Here is a 22,320-nt window from a genome sequence, read left to right as displayed (position 1 = left end):
AGAACTTCTGTTAGGCTGCCTAAAAAAAAATTGGTGCTCAAAGTGAAATAGTTTAGTTTCCAGTATTCATAATCATTGAAGTTAAAATAAGTCTTTTCTGAAGATGGAAAAATATCCAGACTGGGAAATAAACACCAATATGTTGTTTTACTAAGGTAAATAGAAAATTGGAATTCGAATATCATTATTAAAACATTGTTACTCAAAATGCACTTGACAAAGATCCAATTTGTAATCTTGAAACATAAATTTTGCTTTAAATTTTACTTTCAAGGATTATTTTATTTTACTGTTGATGTAACAGTTTATGTGCTGTTTCCAGGAGAGATTTCTTCATGAATCATTGCGGCATTTACCACTGTGACATTACAGCCACTGCAGATACAGTATGTGTGCCACAGAACACAACTTATGAGGTTGCAGTAAAACTTCAGTCAGCTAATACCAAGTGCCTTTTAATTTCTGCATTTTTAATGAGTTTGATAATGCAAGAGGAAGATTTGTTTCATGTATGATCTGTAATAAAATGACAAACCCATTTTAAAATAATAGGTTCACAGCTTGCAGTCAGGGGTAAATTATGCCAGTGATCTACTCTTTGCAATGTTTAATAATCTTTTATTTCTTTTTCATAGATTTTTGATGGCAGGGATAGCTCCTCCCGGGTACTTGGTACTTTCACAGGGTCAGAGATGCTTGGAATCATTTTGAACAGTACATCAAGCAGCCTGTGGCTTGAGTTCATCACAAATACAGAGAACACAAGCAAAGGATTTGAGCTCCTTTTTTCAAGTAAGTGCCTGATTACGATAGATCATAAAGTACATTAGATTGCTCCAGTGTATAAAAGAGAATTTCAGGATACTTTGTCCCTGTTTCACTGTGATAATGGGATTCTCACATTTCTCAAATGCTGTTGGTTCTCTGATGCAACACACAAAATCTTCAGGGTTTTCTTTTTTTGCTGATTTTCAAGATGAAGAATATCACTGTTAACATGTTTCCTTACACTTTTCAATCACATAATATGTGCAGAGTAAGGGCATTTTTTGTTGCATTTCAACAGAATCCTCCACATATTTCTAATACAAATATGCATGTCAACATTAATAGAAATTTGCTATGGAACATGGAGGGCGGGGTGCTCATAAAGTTAATATGAGGTGGCTGCTGCATATTGTTCCCATATGACTGAGCTGAAACTTGATGCAGTATCATAGAGGCCCAAGGCGACTGGAGACAAGATTCATTCTCAGGCACATTCTGATCACACCCACTTACATATTCCTGATCCCACTGTCTTAATCAGTTGCTTTACCTCCATCTTTTTTCTGTTTCCATCTTCTAAACCTCAGCCCCATTTCGTCCTAACCCCCATGACTTGCTTATCCACTCTTTACTCAAAGCCTTTCTCCCATAGAAACCATAGAAACTACAGCACAGAAACAGGCCCTTTGGCCCTTCTTGGCTGTGCCGAACCATTTTCTGCCTAGTCCCACTGACCTGCACACGGCCCATATCCCTCCATACACCTCCCATCCAAGTATCTGTCCAATTTATTCTTAAATGTTAAAAAAGAACCCACATTTACCACCTCGTCTGGCTGCTCATTCCATACTCCCACCACTCTCTGTGTGAAGAAGCCCCCCACCAATGATCCCTTTAAACTTTTCCCCCTTTACCCTTAACCCATGTTCTCTGTGTTTTTTCTCCCCTTGCCTCAGTGGAAAAAGCCTGCTTGCATTCACTCTATCTATACCCATCATAATTTTATATACCTCTATCAAATCTCCCCTCATTCTTCTACGCTCCAGGAAATAAAGTCCTAACCTATTCAACCTTTCTCTGTAACTGAGTTTCTCAAGTCCCGGCATCATCCTTGTAAACCTTCTCTGCACTCTTTCAACCTTATTTATATCCTTCCTGTAATTTGGTGACCAAAACTGAACACAATACTCCAGATTCGGCCTCACCAATGCCTTATACAACCTCATCATAACATCCAGCTCTTATACTCAATACTTCGATTAATAAAGGCCAATGTACCAAAAGCTCTCTTTACGACCCATCTACCTGTGACGACACTTTTAGGGAATTTTGTATCTGTATTCCCAGATCCCTCTGTTCCACTGCAGTGCCTTACCATTAACCCTGTATGTTCTACATTGGTTTGTCCTTCCAACGTGCAATACCTCACACTTGTCAGTATTAAACTCCATCTGCCATTTTTCAGCCCATTTTTCCAGCTGGTCCAAGTCCCTCTGTAGGCTCTGAAAACCTTCTTCACTATCTACTAGACCTCCAATCTTTGTATCATCAGCAAACTTGCTGATCCAATTTACCACATTATCATCCAGATCATTGATATAGATGACAAATAACAATGGACCCAGCACTGATCCCTGTGGCACACCACTAGTCACAGGCCTCCACTCAGAGAAGCAATTCTCTACCACCACCCTCTGGCTTCTTCCATCGAGCCAATGTCTAATCCAATTTACCACCTCTCCATGTATACCTAGCGACTGAATTTTCCTAACTAACCTCCCATGCGGGACCTTGTCAAAGGCCTTACTGAAGTCCATGTAGACAATATCCACTGCCTTCCCTTCATCCACTTTCCTGGTAACCTCCTCGAAAAACTCCAATAGATTGTTCAAACATGACCTACCACGTACAAAGCCATGTTGACTCTCCCTAATAAGCCCGTCTATCCAAATGCTTGTAGATTCTGCCTCTTAGTACTCCCTCCAATAACTTACGTACTACTGGCGTTAAACTCACCGGCCTATAATTTCCCGGATTACTTTTCGATCCTTTTTTAAACAACGGAACAACATGAGCCACTCTCCAATCCTCCGGCACTTCACCCGTAGACAGCGACATTTTAAATATTTCTGCCAGGGCCCCCGCAATTTCAATACTAGTCTCCTTCAAGGTCTGAGGGAACACTCTGTCAGGTCCCGGGGATTTATCCACTTTAATTTTCCTCAAGACAGCATACACCTCCTCCTTTTCAATCTGTACAGTTTCCATGGTCTCACTACTTGATTCCCTCAATTCCATAGATTTCCTGCCAGCTTCCTTAGTAAATACAGACACAAAAAACCTATTTAAGATCTCCCCCATTTCCTTTGGTTCCGCACAAAGCCGACCACTCTGATCTTCAAGAGGACCAATTTTATCCCTTACAATCCTTTTGCTCTTAACATACTTGTAAAAGCTCTTTGGATTATCCTTCACTTTGACTGCCAAGGAAACCTCATGTCTTCTTTTAGCCCTCCTGATTTCTTTTTTAAGTATTTCCTTGCACTTTTTATACTCCTCAAGCACCTGATTTACCCCCTGTTTCCTATACATTTCATACAACTCCCTCTTCTTCTTTATCAGAGTTGCAATATCCCTTGAGAACCAAGGTTCCTTATTCCTATTCAATTTGCCTTTAATCCTGACAGGAACATACAAACTCTGCACTCTCAAAATTTCCCCTTTGAAGGCTTCCCACCTACCAATCACATCTTTGCCAGAGAACAACCTGTCCCAATCCACGCTTTTTAGATCCTTTCTCATTTCTTCAAATTTGGCCTTCTTCCAGTTCAGAACCTCAACCCTAGGACCAGATCTATCCTTGTCCATGATCAAATTGAAACTAATGGTGTTATGATCACTGGAACCAAAGTGCTCCCCTACACAGACTTCTGTCAGTTGGCCTAATTTGTTTCCTAACAGGAGATCCAATATTGCATCCCCTCTAGTTGGTCCCTCTATATATTGATTTAGAAAACTTTCCTGAACACATTTTACAAACTCTAAACCATCTAGACCCCTAACATTTCCTCTCTTTTCCTCTCCATTGTCTGCACTCCTTCTGAACCAATCTGCTTCCCATTCTTCCATTCCAAATGCCAGCCACTTTATTCCTGCTGCCATGCGAATGGTATAATTTCTCTCATGGAGTCTACCCAATCTGCCGCCATTCATTCAGATCCAAGCCACTGCCGTCTCTGACCCCAGTCACAACAGCAGCAAGAATTTCAGTCTGGTGAGCAAAAATGTCTACTTCTCTCAAATTGAAGATCAGACAATTTCATAACCATGCTACCACTGAACATTTAGTTCCAGGGTCTTCAAATTTGCCATGATCCTGGTTGCAGTTCTAACAGACTTTACTCCAATAAATGCACCACTGGCTTATTCATTAACTTGCTGCTGCTCTGCTGAGACCCACACCACAATGAGAAAATTTGAGGTCGATCACATCAAAAAAAGAAAGAAAAACCCTCTACAATTTGTCTTCAAGCCTTTAGCTACATTGAGTAACAGTAAAGTGATGGAAGAAGGTAGAAATGGAGTTATACTTATTCACAAATACCTTGCCCATCCAGATTCCAAAACGTTTTCTTGACTCATGACCTTTACTAACCAATGCTTTACATACAGACATGAGTCAAATTTTATAGGAAAATAACAGTGAATGCCTTTATCATCAAAGCAACAGCTGACGGAGTGGGATTCACTGAAGTCTTCGTTAAATTGAAGTCAATGAAGATAAGAAGGAAGTCGCTTTGCTAAGCACGCAATGCAAGTTAGATCGGTGATCTGCACTTCTCCAGATTGAGCATTCAAGATATTTGACAAAATACGAGAAAGCACAATTCATTGATTGCATCTTGTTCACCAGTTCAAACGTCCATGCCACTACTTCGAATGTATGATGGCTATTGTGACATCATCAGGCATCCCTTGGCACTATATCTCAAGCATGATCTGAAGCCCCCAAGAAGGGCAATGGCAGCTGATGAATAATAACATAGTCATTCTTAAGTTTCCCCCAATGTAGTGTTTGCCAAATGCCTAAGACAGACTTCCATACTGGTTATTCAAATCGCTTAATTTTCTTTAACTCTCTTTCTCTTTGGATGTTGGGTTTCCAGGTGTTAACTAGAAGTTAGCTCAACTAGACTCCCATCATGGAATACTCATCATGGAATACTTTGTCTGTTGTGTAAAATTGATCTAAAGTTGTGAGGAATACACCAAAATATGAAATGTGTATTGGTAAGGTCAATATCTTCTGCTGCTGAAGGACTCTATGTTATTGAAGCTCGTGAGATCCTATTGTCCATGTCAGGACAATATTAAGCATCTACGGGAAATGAGAACCTCAGGAGGGAACAAGGACATGTCCATTTTGCAAGCAGCTTTGTGGTCTGTAGTTTCTTGAACTCCATACATCTGAATACGGAATCTAGTTTAGTAAAGCTAATTCATAATCTATTGAAGAATTTCAAAAGAATCAGAACAAGAATCGGGTCTTATATCATTGGCATGTGGCATGAAATGTGTTATTTTGCGGCAGCAGTACATTGCAATACATAAAAATAAAAACACTATAAATCGCAATAAGGTAAATATATAAAATTAAGTAGTGCAAAATGAGAGCAAAATAAATAGTGATATAGTACTTATGCGTTCATTGTCCATTCAGAAATCTGATGGTGGAAGGGAGGAACCTGGTTCTGAAATGTTAAGTGGGTATCATCAGGATATTGTACCTCCTCCTTGATGGTAGCAATGAGAAGATGGCATGCTCTGGTTGATGGGAGTCCTTAATGATGGATGCCTCCTTCTTAAGGCATTGCCTTTTGGAGGTGTCTCTGACGCTGGGGAGACGAGTGCCCATGGTGGAGCTGGCTGAGTTTACAACTTCCTGCAGCTATTTCTGATCGTGCGCAGTGGCCCCTTCATACCAGAGAGTGATGCAACTGGTTAGAATGCTCTGCACGGTACATCTGTAGAAATTTGTGAGTCTTTGGTGACATACCAGGTCTGCTCTAACTCCGAATGAAATTAACGGTACACTGTTATGCCTTCTTTGTAATTGCATCAATGTGTTGGACCTAGGATAAATCTTCAGAGATGCTGACCCCCAGCAACTTGAAGCTGCTCTCTCTTTCCACTGCTGATCCCTCAATGAGGATTGGTATGTGTTCTATCAGCTTCGTCTTCCTGATGTCCATAATGAATTTCAATATATACAACCTTTCAATATACTTATATACTGTATAAATTGCAAAATCTCTTCTGGGTACTGTCAAACTCTAATTGAACATATTGGGTGATGTTAGTCAGGTGATTTTCAGGTCTATTTTTATGTATTCCTTTTGATGCCCAGTGCATTTTCAATTCACTTTTATTTCACATGTTACATAGTTCTATAGTAAATTTCCCAGTGAACCAAATAGTTCTAAAGGGAGAGCAGCAAACAGAACTCAGAGTTTAAAGAGAATGTGAGAATGCGGTCCATTTGAATTTAAAAGGAGCATGAGAAAATGATCTAGGTGAAATAGATGCTGAAGAATGAGTTTTCCAAACTTTTGGATAGCAGATTGCAAGAGTTTGCTGTATTTTATTTGTAACCGTGAATATTCTATCAGTTCTTAGGGAAATACTTCTTAGAAACTCTTGGAGATTTAATCCTTCCTTTTAAGATTTGGTGTCAAATTCTGTTTGATGATAGACCTGTGAAGTGCCTTGCGATGATTTGCTTCAGTACAGATTTGGTACACGTTCAAGTAGTTGTTGGTAGAAATAACACAAGATGACTTATCATGGAAAAGGTCTGATCTGGCTTAACTTTTCTCCAAACAAGCCATATTATTGAATTTAGAAGGATGAGAGGGGATCTGATTGAAACATACAAGATTATTAAGGGATTGGACACTCTAGGGCAGGAAACATGTTCCCGATGTTGGGGGAGTCCAGAACCAGAGGCCACAGTTTAAGAATAAGGGGTAGACCATTTAGAACGGAGTTGAGGAAAAGCTTTTTCACACAGAGGGTTGTGGATCTGTGGAATGCTCTGCCTCAGAAGGCGGTGGAGGCCAATTCTCTGGATTCTTTCAAGAAAGAGTTAGAAAGAGCTCTTAAAGATAACGGAGTCAAGGGATATGGGGAGAAGGCAGGAACAGGGTACTGATAGTGGATGATCAGCCATGATTACAGTGAATGGCGGTGCTGGCTCGAAGAGCCGAATGGCCTACTCCTGCACCTATTGTCTATTGTCTATTATGAAAAACTATTCACCAGCAACAGTTTGGTTCATTAACTGGAGCTCAATTGACATTCTGACCCAAACTCTCTGTAATTACGGCTGTTGTGCAAATGAAAGGATTAAACCAGTCTGAGTGCTTCTTGGAGGCCAGTGTCAAAGCTCTTGATTGCGGAGAAACTGGCTTAAATAAACACCTGACATTCTGACTGGAACAACATGTTACTGATGCCAGCAAAAGGAGTATTTTAAGAAAGCACTAAGTTCCTTGCATTGGCACTTTTTTCACACTGGCAGTCAATTCCGAGTTATTTGTTGTGTAACTATAAAACCTACATACTCATTGACATGTTTTGATATTAGAAGATGAGATATAATCAATATATGTTATTGTGGTCATACTATAAACTTTGCATTTTTTCCTTGCTCTTGATATTTCTTAATTATTTACTCTCAGTGGTCACCTTATTATGTACATCTATACACTTGCTTACTAAGGCAAATATCTAACCAGTCAATCATGTGGCAACAACTCAATGCGTGCAGACATGGTCAAGAGTTTAATTTGTTGTTCAGACCAAACATCAGAATGTAGAAGAAGTGTAATCTAAATGACTTGATGATTGCTGGTGCTGGACAGGGTGGTTTAAATACCTCAGAAACTGGTGATGTCCCAGGATTCTCACACACACCAGTCTCTAGAGTTGACATGGAATGGTGTTAAAAACAAAAAACAATATCACTCCTGTGGGCAAAAATACCTTGTTAATGAGAGTGATCAGAGGAAAATGGCCAGTCTGATTCAAGAAAACAGGAAGGTGACAGTAACTCAAATATCCATGAGTTACAACAATAGTACCCAATAAAGTCACCACTGTTGCAGGACACCAGGTGTTATAGTGAATGCAGTAGTTAGAAGCATTGTGTTGCTTAAACAACTCTATGAAACTGGCTGATCATTTTGTGGAGCACTTGCACTTAATTTACAGGAATGATCCTGAACTTCCAGTTGCCTGCCACTTTAATTCGCCATTGCACTCCACTCTCTGTTTACGGTCTCCAGCACTGTTTCTACATGGCCTAATGTATACCTGAGGAACAACATCTCATCTTTCATCTGGGCATGCTGCAGCCTGCAGAACTCAATAATGAATTTCCCAACTTTAGACAGCTTGCTGTCCCCTTCTCTTTGTATCAAGCCTGGCCATTTTTGCTCATTCTCTATCTCTTACTTACATTGTCATTTGTGCAGTCTGACCTGCAGGCCATATCCCAGGAGACCACATGATGCTACTTAAACTTTACAATGTTGGTAGCACATCACACAGACAAAAGAGCTTAAAGGTCCCTCCAATCTATCACAGAAATACCTCATCTTCTCATTTTTCAGAAGGTTTTCTCAACCTTTAAATTCTGATGAAGCATATTTGACTTAAAAGATTAATTGTTTCTCTTTTCACAGTACCACTGAGCTTTTTTCCAAAATTTTCAGTTTTTATTTATGACGTTTAATCCATTTTCCTTGTTTTTTTCCAGAATATTATATAATGCATGTACATATGATATTACATATTATATAATAGCATCCATTATAAAGGACCCCCAGCACCCAGGGCATGCCCTTTTCTAACTGTTACCAACTGTTCTGAAGCCTGAAGTCTGAAGGCATACATTCAGTGATTCAGGAACAGCTTCTTCCCCTCTGCCATCCGATTCCTAAATGGCCGTTGAACCTGTGACCACTACCTCACTTTTTAAATATATATTATTTTTGCTTTTTGCACGATTTTTAATCTATTCAATATACATTAATATACTGTAATTAATTTGCTTATTCTTGTTGTTGTTCTATATTATGTATTGCATTGAACTGCTAATAAATTTCACGACACATGCTGGTGATGATAAACCTGATTCTGATCTGAATTTGATATATGCATGTTGAAAAACATCTCCTAATTATTTGTTGTACTATGTTATATAGCAAACTCAGATTCTTTTGATCACCTTGAAAATAAACAATTTATGTATCCACTTATTTTTAAAAAATGAATAATTTAAGCAAAAGCTGAATAATTAAATTGTTTTACAAGTTTTGTGTTTTTAATTCAATGCCTTTGAATCTTTTTTGGCAGGTTTTGAACTGATAAAGTGTGAAGATCCAGGCACTCCACAATATGGTCATAGGTATAAGAATGAAGAACATTTTGCAGGGACGACTGTTGTTTTCCGTTGTGATCAAGGATACACTTTGCGTGGGATGCCAGTGCTTACCTGTTTAACTGGGGATCGTAGAGCCTGGGATAATCCACTGCCTTCCTGCGTAGGTAGGAAATCAGATTTTCATAATACATTTGCTAAAAATAAGAAGTATGTCAAAATATTGCTTAATTCTTTTGCTTTATCTTTCTTTTCCCTTCACCAACCTGGTATTTTATCACCTTGTAAATAGCAGATTCTATTTGGACTTTTGAACATGTTTTTTAAATACCAATATATCATCCTAAATGTAATTACCTTTTGCTAGCAGATTCACTGAGACTGCACAATGACTTTTTGCCAGAAAAATACAAAGCAATAGGGATACCTGCAAATATAAGAGCAATAGAAAAAAAATGCAGGAGGAACTCAGCAGGTCAGGCAGCATCTGTGGAAAGGAATATCCCTTTCTGTCTATTCCTCTCCATAGATGCTGCCTGACCTTCTGACTTCCTCCAGCATTTTGTACACACAACTCTGGATTTCCAGCATTAGCAGAATCTCTTTTTATGAAATACAGTATAATGGCAGCAGTTAATGTGATTGAATTTGGATTTCTTTCCCTCACTCAACACCAAGTTGGCTAATGACTAGAATCACTAAATGAAATGGTATCAAGTTCTATCAAATTATGATACCACTACAGGCCTTTCAGCCAATTGAATCCTTGCTAGCTAGAAGAGCAACTTTATCAGTCCATGCACCAGATTCTCCCCAAAGGCCCGGGGAAGACTTTTCTTAACCATCAATGCAATTCCCATTTGCAGATGATTATTTCTGCTTCCATTATTCCCCTGGAAGTGATACCTTTCCTGGAGAAGGACTGTGCTAATTATGGGCCTATGAGTCTAATGTCAGAGCTAAGGAGGTTTAAAGAAAATTTCTGAGGAAGTGGCCTGATCTGCAGTCAGAAGAGCAGGGATTAATCAAAGACAGCCGGTCTGGTATCATGAGAGGTCTATCCTGACTGACCAAATTTAAATCTTCAAAAGCCTGTAGCATAGTGGTCAGCACAACGCTTTACAGTACCAATGACATGGGTCACTGCCTGTAGGGAGTTTGTACATTCTCCCCGTGAACATGTGGGTTTACTCCTGGAGCTCTGGTTTCCTCCCACAGTCCAAAGACATACTGGTTGGTAGGTTAATTGGTTATTGTCAATTGTCCCATGATTGGGCTACAGTTAACTCAGGGGATTGCTGGGCGGCATTCTCAAAGGAACAGAAGGGCCTATTCTGTGCTGTATCTCAATAAATAAATAAATGAATCCATATTGATGACGCAGTGTATTTGATGTAGTCTAAATGGACTTCAGTCAGGCCTTTTGCAGTGTCCCACACTGGAGTCAAAACAAGAGTGAAAATGGAGTGGGGCAGCAGCATAGTTTGTAGAGCTGCTACCTCTCAGCACCAGTGAGCAGGGTTCAAACCTGTTCTCTGGTACTTTCTGTATGGAATTTGAACATTCTCCCTATGGGTTTCCCCTGGGTGCTTGAGTTTACTTCCATATCCAGAAAACGTCATAGAGTCATGGAGTCATAGCTCACTACAGCATAGAAACAGGTCCTTTGTCCCATCTAGTCCATGCCGAACTATTATTCTGCTCAGTCCCATTGACCTGCACCTGGACCATTGCCTCCATCTGCCTCCCATCCATATACCTATCCAAATTTCTCTTAAATGTTGAAATCAAACCTGAGTCCACCACTTCTGCTGACAGCTCATTCTGCACTCTCACCACCTTCTGATTTAAGAAGATCCCCCTTATATTCCGCTGAAACATTTCACCTTTCACTCTTCATCCGAGGGTATAGGCTGGCCATTGTAAATACTGTCAAGTTGTGTGGTAGAATCTGCGGAAATTTGTGGAGAATCTGGGGAGAATAAACTCGAGATTAGTTTTGGTAAATGGGATTAGTTGAGATTTGTAGCTGATGGTCAGCATCATCATGGTGGGCTAAAATTCTATGTTGATTTGCTCCATGACTTTCAGATTGTAACTACCCTTTGCATTAAAAAGGTTGTCCAAAGTTTTACATCGGTATCCCCTGGCGCTTGTAACATCCACAAAATGGTATGACTTTCCCTCTGTTCTCTCATATATCTCTGTCAAATCTGTGTTCAAACTCCTTTGCTCCAAGGAGGCTTGCCCTAATTTTTCCAGGTTGGCATGGCTGAATTCCCTTTTTCCCGAAACTGCTCTTGTAAATCTTTTCTGCACCCTCTGCTGGACATCCATACCCTTCTTTAAAAATTAAGTGATCTGAGCTGAACCAGTTCGAGCAGAGAACAAAATAATCAAATATGATCTGCTCTGCAAAAGTATTTCATTATTTATTTATTGCATGAAACCATTCACAGCAGCTTCAGCTTATTGTTGAACTATTCTTTAACCAAGGTACCTGGTATTGTTTTAGGCCCAAATGGTTACTGAATTTAAATATTAAAAATCTGAATTTAGTTGGAGATACCCATGGCTTAAAACATTTTGCTCTTTTGGTTCAAATAAGTTATCTGTCCAAAGAAATTCCATCCCATATTATAAAGAGGAATCATAGTGTCCCTCCTCCATACCCTTGTTTAATTTTTTGACTACAGTCTCCTATCTTGTATAGAAAACCTGGTTTGTAGCCTTTCAAAAATCAAAACTTTTTTTCAGAAGTATGATAAAATGGCCCAGCAATGCATAGGTGATGAGAGCTTAGTGAACAATTTGCGAAGACTGGATCTTCTTATCATTTGAGGAAATCAAAGTACTTTGGAGGTTGCTAAGTTTTGATATGGAGGCTGATATGAAGGGTCATCCATCCTGTAAAATTGTTTCAGGTCTTCCATGCCTTCCTATTTTTATTGATTCAGCACTGTGTGACTGGATGTAGTTCTCACATTTTTCTGAATTTTCTGCATGACTGTGTCAACATAATATACAGTGTGAAATTGGAATAAGGGAACAGATCCTTCTCACCGGCTAACTTTTCCTTTGACTTTGCATTTCACTTTTCCCCTTCGTAAAATACTGTTTATAACCTCAAATTGTGAAAACATTTTTGAGCCTTGTTGAATGATTAGACTGGGACGGTTTGCTTTGGAGCAAAAGAGCCTCGAAGAAGACTTAAATAAAGAATATAAATTCATGTCAGACATGAGACTTAGATAGTGTAAGTAAAAAGTACCAAAGGAGTAGAGACCAGGGTTTAAAGTAATTGATAGAAAGGCTAGGAAGAAGTTGAGGGGAACCATGTTCATATCGAGGACGGCTGATAAGGATCTGAAAACACCCACATTTTAAAATGCCTTGATATTCTTTTGATGACCTGTGACCTGCAGAGTTATAATGCACAAAATGGAAAATGGTAACAGGCTGGGCATCTGGTCTTGACCGGCAGGAGCACAATCTGTTGAACAGACTCCTGTGTCAATGAATCTAATATTATTTCATGGTTTTCTGTATTTCAGAAACAGATAGTGCTCTCAAGCTGAGTTTGAAGACTAACTTATCATAATTATCATAAGACTAATAATAATCTTATAATTAGAGGCTACAATACTAACGAGTAAATTCTTTGTAATTAGTTCATGATGGTTTTATGTCTAAAAGCAGGATTTTAAAAGAGGTTAGATATTGTATTGCATAAGTTCCTGAGGCCATAGATGGACAATTCATCGAAAAAGATGGAGAGCAAATCTTAATTTTGTGAAGTCATCTTAACATAATTTAAAAATGAAGGTTATATTTTAACAAAGTATCACCCTCTGATGTAAAGAGCCTGCCTATCAAATCAATGGAAAAGAGAAAACTTATTTGATCCAATGAATGTTAAAGGACAAACCAGGGTAACGGCCTGGGAAATCCAATTAATTTCTTCCTTTGTAGTTTAAAAAATTATAAATGTGGTGTTAATAATTTAGTCTAACATCTCTTTATAGAGCATTGTTTTACATTGACATTTCAATTTGACCAAATCAATAGAAATTGTTTTTTTTAATAGTGCCTCCAGCAGCCCTAGGTAATATCATTAATTACTAGATTGTTGCTTTCTTGTTCCATAAATGTCTTCAGCTGAGTGTGGAGGTCATATCGTTGGCGAGACTTCGGGACTAATCTTATCACCTGGGTACCCAGCACCATATGATCACAATCTCCACTGCACTTGGACTGTTGAAGCAGATCCCGGCAGCATGATCAGGTAAAAGAAATACTATTCTATCTAGTAACAAAGAAATTATAATTAATAACTACTTTTTGGGTATACAATTAAAAGGTTTTGTCCGTGTTCTGCATATTTCACCTTTTAAAGCTACAACTGGGAGAAAATTAAACCATTAGCCCTCGTTTTGATAATATTAAATGAGATTTGCATGTAAATTATAATGAAACAGATGTGATTTTATCGGACATTTTTGATTAATTAAGTTGAGAGCCTCAGAGAAAACTCATTTAAAAGGCATCTCTAGGAATAGCTTTGGGAAAGTGTTCCTTCACTGCACTTCCTTCCTGCTCAGTCACGCCACACAGTATTTTTTTTTATTTGATGTATACCTGGGATACATATTCCATCCACATCATGAATATATGTAAAATCACAAACAAGGGAATATCTCCAGATGCTGGAAATCAAAATAATACACAAGAAATACTGGAGGAACTCAGCAGGCCAGGCAGCACCAATGGAAAAACGTGAACAGCCAACATTTTGGACCGAGAAATGAAGGTCTCATCAGGTCTCGGCCTGAAAGGTCGACTCGTTACTCTTTTCCACAGATGCTGCCTGGCCTCTTGAGTTCCTCCAACATCTTGTGTGCATTGCAATATCCGTAAAATAGTCAGTTTCAGATGATATATTTCTAAAACTTAAAGAGGCGTTAGAGATATATTTGAGTGGGCAGCCAGAGATATTTTCCACGGGTTGGAAATAGTTAATCCAAAGGGGTTTAATTTTAAAAATCCCCACCATCTAGGCCATGCTCTTTTCTCACTGCTGCCATCAGGAAGGAGGTTTAGGAGCCTTACGTCCCACGTAGTCAGGTTCAGGAACAGTTGTTCAAAGTTCAAACATCAAAGTAAATTTATTATCAAAGTACACGTATGTCACCATTTACAACCCTGAGATTCATTTCTTGTGGGCAATCACTGTAAACACAAGGAACACAATAGAGTCAGTGAAAGACCGTGCCCAACAAGGTGGAAAATAACCAATGTACAAAAAGATGACAACTGTGCAAATAGAAAAAGAAAAGAAAGAAGAATTAATAATAATCAGTTAATTATAAGTACATAAATAAGCAATAAATATCAAGAACGTGATATGAAGAGTTATTGAAAGCGAGTCCATAGGTTGTGGGAACAGTTCAGTGTTGGGGCAAACGATGTTATCCCCACTGGTTCAAGAGGAAATAATAACTATTCCTGAACCTGGTAGTGTGGATCCTGGGGCTCCTATATCTTCTTCCTAAGAAGTGAGCATGGCCTGGGTGGTGGCGGTCCTTGATAACGGATGCTGCTTTCCTGCGATAGCGCTCTGTATGCTCAATGGTGGGGTTCAAGGGTCGCTACCCTTTAAGCATCAGGCCTCTGAGCCATCGTGGACAATTTTGCTTGCCTCCGTTCTGAACTGATTCCACAACCTATGGACCCACTTTTTAGGATTCCACTATTATTAATTTTCTTATTTATTTATTACCATTATTTTCTGTGCATTTTCACAGATTGTCTTCTGTTGCACATTGGTCATTTGTCAGTCTTTGAATGTGTGTAGTTTCTCATTGAGTCTATTGTATTTCCTTGCTCCACTGTGAATGCCTGCAAGAAAATGAATCTCAGGTTAGTATTTGGTGACATATACATACCTTAACAATAAGTTTACATTGATCTTTTAAGGTGATTAGATGAAAGTATTGGAGGATGTTAGAGGTAAGTTGTTTACACAAAGTATATGCCTCTACTGCCACTGCCAGGAGTGATGCTAGAGGCATATACATTAGGATATTTAAGAAACTCTTGGGTAGGAACATGGATGAAAAAGAAATGAAGGGCTATTTGGGAAGGAATGGCTACCTTGCCTAAAGAGCCTTCAGAGTCTGAGGAGTCAGACAAAAGGACAAGACATAGCTTACATGCTCTCAATCCAGTGAAAACCTCATTGTTCCAGGAATACAGAACACAGAGCATATCCACTCCCTTGACAATGGTCTAATTTCATCTCAAGTGTTTGAAACGGGTCATTGACCAAGAAGACTTCACACAGAATGCAGCTGATGTAGAAATCTGGCAGGCACATGCAGGTCAATCTCAACAGGAAGCTCCTGGCTGGGTATCTGTGGTTCAGTCCATGCAAAAGTTATTTTTAGGCATGTAACCCTAAGAAGAACAATGCTTCACACTTTAATTTCTCAGTCCATATGTTTTTCTGTACTTTAATAGGCTGAGCAATGTCACCTTGTTTTAATGGAGTGCAGTACAGGGGTGAAGGACAGGGAAAAGGCAGAGAAGGGATGATCACAAATTAAGAAAGCAATCTCTGTCAATTCTGTGGAAAATTTTGGAGAAGGTCGCCTCCATTTCAAAGGGCAGAATGACGCAGATAATCCTAATAGCAGAGAGCCAATAAAGTAACTTCTGAATCTTTGTTTGCTCATATTGGTGTGCAGAGCTGGCTAGCTTTTACTGTCACAGGAATTAGTGTTCTTTGAACTGAACAAGGACAAAACTTCAGGTTATTTTTGTAACACTGACTGGAATTCTTCGGCATGTTGCAACATTTTTATGTGAGTGAGTTTTATATTAAATCCATATTTAATATTTGTGCATTCACACTGCAAATTCGGTCTGGTTCTTTTATGCCCTATGCGATGTAGGCACATGGCATCAGTGGGGGTATGTGCAATAATGTCATGTAATGTGGGATTCTACTGTGTGCAAAGGTCTTGTCTCACTTGTAGGGAAGTCCTTTGCATAATTCATCTAGCTCCCATCCTATCCACCATGATCATCTATCTGGCTGAATCTTGGGCAGAGTATGAGAAGAGTTGAGAGCTGCTTGTTCATTAATCCAAGATGACTCTACCTTTCCTTCCTTACTTCTAGAATATAAAGACTTCAAAGCATCTTGCTTGGAAGTCCTCTGCATAGTCCATCTTGCTCCCATCTTATGTCTGGCTGAAGTCAACCCTCCCTCTCTTGGGCCCAGCCAAATTACACCTTTGCCTTAGTGACTCAGCTTATTTATTCCTGATCTGACTGACTCAACAGGTTGACAATCTCTCCTACTTGCAACACTACTAACACTCCTACAAACAAAGATCCATTCTTCCCCTCCCCACTGCTGTTGGCAATTTGCTCAACTTCCAATGTTTGTTCCATAATGGTAGAGACCTTTATGAGGCCTATGTAGTGACTTGCAATGTGTTGAACTCTGTCTGCTACTCACTTTCATTGCTAGTTTGGCAGTCTTGCATAAATCCGAAATGGCACCATTGTGCAGAGTAGTTGTAAAGCACTTTGGTCCTTGTGATAGGGTGAAGCTACTTAGTATGTGTTGCAGAGGTGTGTGATAACATCATTGCTAAAGAAGGCTGAAAAATGAACTTTTGTGTGAAAAAATATTTTTAAAAATATGTGGAACAAGTATACTGGCATAAGGCAGGAACTGTTGTTCGATAGCAATTAATTATTGTGAGGAAAATTGGGAGCAGGAGGAGCCAACTGACTCAAGAGATCAAATAGCAATGAACAATCTACTAGAGGAACTGATCTACACTTCAACTCCTTTCCTCCCTTTTGTCTAAGTATCTCTTGATGCACAGTCACGTGACTCTTTATTCCTCTCCAGAGATGCTGCCTGAGTTGCTCCAGCCTTTAGTGGACGTAACTCTGGATTTGCAGCATTTGCAGAATCTCTTGTGTTTATCACTTGATGGGTGGTAGGTTGGAGATACATCTCCACCTAAGGTGGTATAAGATGCTCGTTCCATCCTCTTGCCAGCAGGTCACCCTTGGGCAAAAGGTAGCACCTGCTTAGCCCCCCATTCATGGTCATGAGAAGCCATGAGACCAGGTGGTGGGTGGACATTTGAGCTGCTGGTGCATATCACAAGTCCCAGTTATGCAACAACTAATGCCAGGCAGACAGTCTCTGATGAGTATTGATAACGGCTGGTGTCATTGTAAAGACACTGCCCTGAAGAAGGCAACAGCAAACCACTTCTATCGAAAAAATTGTCAAGAACAGTCATGTTCATGGAAAGACCATGATCACCAACATCATACAACACAACACATAATGAAAGAACAATATCTTGATGTACTTTCCATTTTGAAAGCTTCAGATGCTTCACCATCTTTTGGTGAGCACACTGTGAAATTCTATTGATAGAGGGAAGGATTTATTTAAGGGAAAATAACTTATAAATGGAAAAAAAAAACTATCAAGAAGGCAAGAGAGAATTCTGAAATAAATTAAAATCAAGAAGGTGTATGGCCTTTCCATTAAATATAAATTGAATTTTAGACCAAGAGTCTCAAATGTTACTTTTCAGCATACATGATATGGGTAATGAATAATCTGGTTATATTAGCCACCTGATATCACAATTGATCAATCTGTTTTTCTGAATGTGAATGAATATAATTTGTATAATGTTGTCCTCTAACATAGTAAATGTCCCAAGGCACCACACTAGAGTGTGGCAGGTGAAAATGTATTAACATAACAGCATAGGAATTTAATAAATGGGAACTAGTATGCCATGTGGCCCCCTGAGCCTGCCACGACATTAAGTAAGGAAATAACTTATCTGATCATAGATTTCCATCATCTTGACTCCCTTACAGAACAGATATCAAGGACTGTGTCTTTGTGCAGTCTTAAAGCTGTGCAAAGTTGTTCTGTTCTTTGCTTGTTCCATGCAAGAATCTTCGAAGATTGGCCAACTGAGTCTCCTCCCTTGGCTGTAGGAGAAAAGCAAAACCAGCAAAACATTAATTGCCTTCAGGAACACGTTAGTGTAAAATTCACTTTGCTCAAAACAGCTTTATAGGAAAGTGGCCTTTTGTGAAAAACCAGCTCATATAAACATACATTTGAGCCAAATGACTTAAAAGTTTCATACTTAGAAGATTAAAAGCCAAATTGTTTTGCAGCTGATTTCATACTGGAGTGACAGTTATAGTTTTCTACTTACATGTTTTGAGTTCTTGTCTGTTACTTACGCTAGAACATCAAGTATCTGTACAATAGTGCTCTGTTCTCTCCTAATCAAAATTATTTTCTAATCTTCCTCTGAAAGTAGGTAACCTCACATTTTTCGATGTTTTACACTATCTAACAAATATTTGATCACACTCTTAACTACGTATATCCCATTCCAGATACATATAGGTTGTATCCATCTGTAGACTCATTGCATCCGTCTTAACTCAGCTTTCCCACATAGCTTTGAGTTATCAGAAAGACTACATAATCGTATATCTTGAGGCCCTCTGTTGGACAGGTTTGACCATGGATGTTGAATTCCAGCTGTCCACATGATACACATGCCAGGGCTGTATAATATGGAAAGCAGGCTCCATATAGCAGACTACACCCCCACCCCGCCCCCACATAGCTGATGAACCCAAAGGAACGGCAGAGACCGATACAGTTTAGCACCAGCGGTGTCGCACGAGTTACCAGTCAGTGTTGAACTCAACGTGGGGCTGTCTTAGAGACTCCATCTCTGGAATTTACCAGGGTTTACTCCTGAAACCTTCGCCATGACGGGGTAGAGCCGCAAGGCAGCAGAGGTTCGAGTCCAGAGTTTTCCTTCTCCTAGATGGGAACCACCCAGGGTTGATGAGCTCCAACTACCCAATGCAACTGGTTTTAAGGCATCTTTGCTCCTTCTCCTGTCAGTAGGAATGGTTCCACCAGACTTAGTAGCTAAACCACACATGAAGGCCAGGAGCTGGATTTAGTTGTCAGAAGCTATTTGAGATGCATGCCATTGGGAGCTTTTAATGGGTAGTGGGTAGTTATCCCCACTACCACTCCTGGCTATAACAAACTTAAGGAACCAACAGTATACCTAGTACTATGAATTCTTACCTTGTGCAGGGAGCGTTTAGGTTCCACCACATAAGACCATGTATGGAGCATAACAATGTACAACTGATCTAAAAATAGATTTTAATGAGGGGAAAAAGTAAAAAGTTTAATTGATTGGAAAGTCAATTCCATAGAAGTTATTTTGGGGGGGGGGCACGGGAGAAAGAAGGTTTGAGAGGCAGAAGCAGACACCATGGCTGAAATCGATGGATGACAGTACTGTGACTGTGAGCAAAGCTGAGAGAGAGGGAGGGAGTGGGAGGGAGAGAGAGAGAAAAAACATTTTTATATTTAAAGAAGAGAACAATTTCTATAGATACAATGCCTCTATAATGCTTCTTTTGAGAGTCACATGTAAGTATTGAAATACCTGATTCTTCCCACCAACACAACCGAAATGAGTGTTAATTATCATTACCTTCAAGGCATATTCATGTCTACGCAGAATATTGGGTTAATGGGGTGTTGATTGCATTCATGCAAATACAGACATCTCAGTCATTTTACTCTTAAAATGCAGCTCCAGGAAGACTATTATTCTGAACTGCATTTTAAATTCAACCTACAATTCATATTCAGATCTGAAGACTGGTTGATGTTGAAATTAACATTTGCTATGTTGCCTAATGCCAGAATACACCCTAATAGCAGGACTTGACTCAGATTATAGGCAATAGCGTTTTGGGTATCCTAAGTTTTACAAAGGATAGAACTAAGGTATTAGCCAGGAGCTGTCACATTGTCAAATGGATATGTAGGTTCCTGGTAAAATATTGCCTATTTTTTTTCTGGCTTTGTATATGTTTCTCTATGTTCCAGAAATAACAAAGATTTGGATGGGGAGTTCTGCACAGGAAGAGCAGAGGCAGGAGCAGAGCTAGGCTGATGTGAAAATAGTGGTCTTAATTGTTTAAGTTAATTGCTCCAAACTTAATCTTTGCAACAAAGTAACACTAAGGCTCCAAGTAATCTGGTTCAGCCCCACACATTGCCTGGAAAAAGGATGGAGTTAGTTGCTAGGGAACAGAGTTCCCATGAGGACTGAAGATCTGTTTTTTGTTTCTCAGTACTTAATAGTAGAAAACTTCTGTACATTTAGTACAGGGCATCAGACAAGTATCCTGGCAGTTTGGAGATGGTGGAATGATGGCAGAAGCGATACTGAATGTTGTTGCTGTCTTTGTAATGCTGGAAAGAAACCCTTTGTTTTTAGAAGATGCTACTGAAGAGCAACATTTCACGAAAATGAAAAGGCTGGGATAGCTTATTGAGGTACCAGATGCGGTGACATGAGACCAGGCGTAACCAGGGTATATGATTCTGTGGGTAAACCAGAGGAGTGCCAGGAGTGTGGCATAGTCAACCATACCGATGACTGGAGACCTGAGTTTGTGAGTCCGCTGGGGAAATCGAAGGCCCAGTGTCTGCAAGGTCTGGAGTCTGGGATTGAGGAACTGGGCTTGTTTTGCTGTTGTTGTTTTGTCCCTTGTTCTGCGTTGATCTGCCAAGCATGGGGGGCATATTATGTTAGCACTGGAATGCATGTGGCGCAACTTGTGGGCTGCCCCCAGCACATCCTTGGGTGTACTGGTTGTTAATGCAAATGGTGCATTTCATTGTACTGTACATGTGATAAATAAATCTGATTCTGACACCTGAAATAAAGAAGGAATAACAGATTGCTATTCGTTAACCATAATTAATCAGGACGTATTTGTGATTTTAATAAGAACAGTTGATGCACAGATGTGTAGAGACAAAAACCTGATTAGACATGGAATTCCAGGAAAGATGGGCACTGGGTTGGGCAGCGGCAAAACATTCAAGGCCTCTGGAGAGAAGAGAAAATCAAACATGGGGCAATTATTAATAAGGAGGTCACCGGGTCATGGAACGCCCTGCCTGGTATGTTGGTACAGGCAGATATATTAGGGGCATTTAAGAAAATCTTAGATATGTATATGGATAGAAAAATGGAGGATATGTAGGAGGGAAGGGTTAGATTGAAATTAGAATAGTTTAAAAGTTCAGCACAACATCATGGGCCAGATGGTATGTACTGTGCTGCAGTGTTACATGTTCTATCAGTTTATTTTCTAAGGAGGAACAGATAACAACAGCTTTGATGGAGAAAAGTGCAGTACCTGAGGAGAGAGAACTGTTTATAATGTCACCGAATATGGGAGCTAAAAAGAGAAGTGATCAGCTTTTTAAGGGAAAAGGGTTGTAGGCTTTCAGTAGATAATAGGGGAGCTAGGAAGAAACATTGGAGCATATAGGTTCAAGCAGAAAATGGGGTTGCTCTTGGAAAACAATGGGAGGATTGACCAGATGATATGAGAAATTTTGACAGTTGCAGTTTCTTTCAAAGTAACATAGATGTTGGTGAGTTCCTTGCTATAGCTGTTGGAGTTGAGGAAGGAAGGAAGAAGGAAGAATGTTTGGAGTAGCAAAAAGAATTTGGGATTGGTAATGCACTATAGAAGGCATCAGAATCATGGAGAGTTAGCAAGTGAGATTAAGCCATGAATTGCTTTATTTTGTCCTACAGTTCCATCAAAAATGATAACTGTTTAAGGGTCTGTGGGAGGAAGGGAGAATGTGATGGTTTCAACGGGAGCCAACATAGTCAAAATGACATTTGGGATACTGTTGAATAGATCAACAGTTATAGAAAAGTTATTGTGAATAGCCATGCAAGACCAATTGAGATTTTGAGATTCCTTTTCAAAGAATAATCTCTTCACACAAAGAATGGATGAAATGATTCATTTTATTGTCTGTTAATATTCTGTGATGTACACCAGGAAGGTTGTTCATGGCTATTGCAAATCACTGGAAAAACGTGATGTGCAGATAAATAATCCTGTGGAGGATAAGTCTGAGATTGGTCCTCTGAAAGGGATTAATTAAAGCAATTTTCTCTTCA

The 22,320-nt window shown here is 39.4% G+C and overlaps 1 protein-coding gene across 1 annotated transcript in view; it reads left to right on the top strand.

The window, feature by feature from the left end:
* Window positions 1–22,320, top strand: part of csmd2 (CUB and Sushi multiple domains 2) — a 689,393-nt gene that overhangs the window by 295,871 nt on the left and 371,202 nt on the right. Inside the window, exons 18-20 of the mRNA XM_072247323.1 lie at window positions 636–792; window positions 9,187–9,378; window positions 13,370–13,496. Of these exons, the coding sequence (XP_072103424.1) occupies window positions 636–792; window positions 9,187–9,378; window positions 13,370–13,496 (476 nt within the window). The remainder of the gene's footprint in view (window positions 1–635; window positions 793–9,186; window positions 9,379–13,369; window positions 13,497–22,320) is intronic.

This window comes from Mobula birostris, chromosome 30 (assembly GCF_030028105.1).
Source record: "Mobula birostris isolate sMobBir1 chromosome 30, sMobBir1.hap1, whole genome shotgun sequence".
NCBI classification, from domain to species: domain Eukaryota; kingdom Metazoa; phylum Chordata; class Chondrichthyes; order Myliobatiformes; family Myliobatidae; genus Mobula; species Mobula birostris.
The sequence above is the reverse complement of the archived record's forward strand: the minus strand, read 5'-3'. Positions and strand labels throughout refer to the sequence as shown.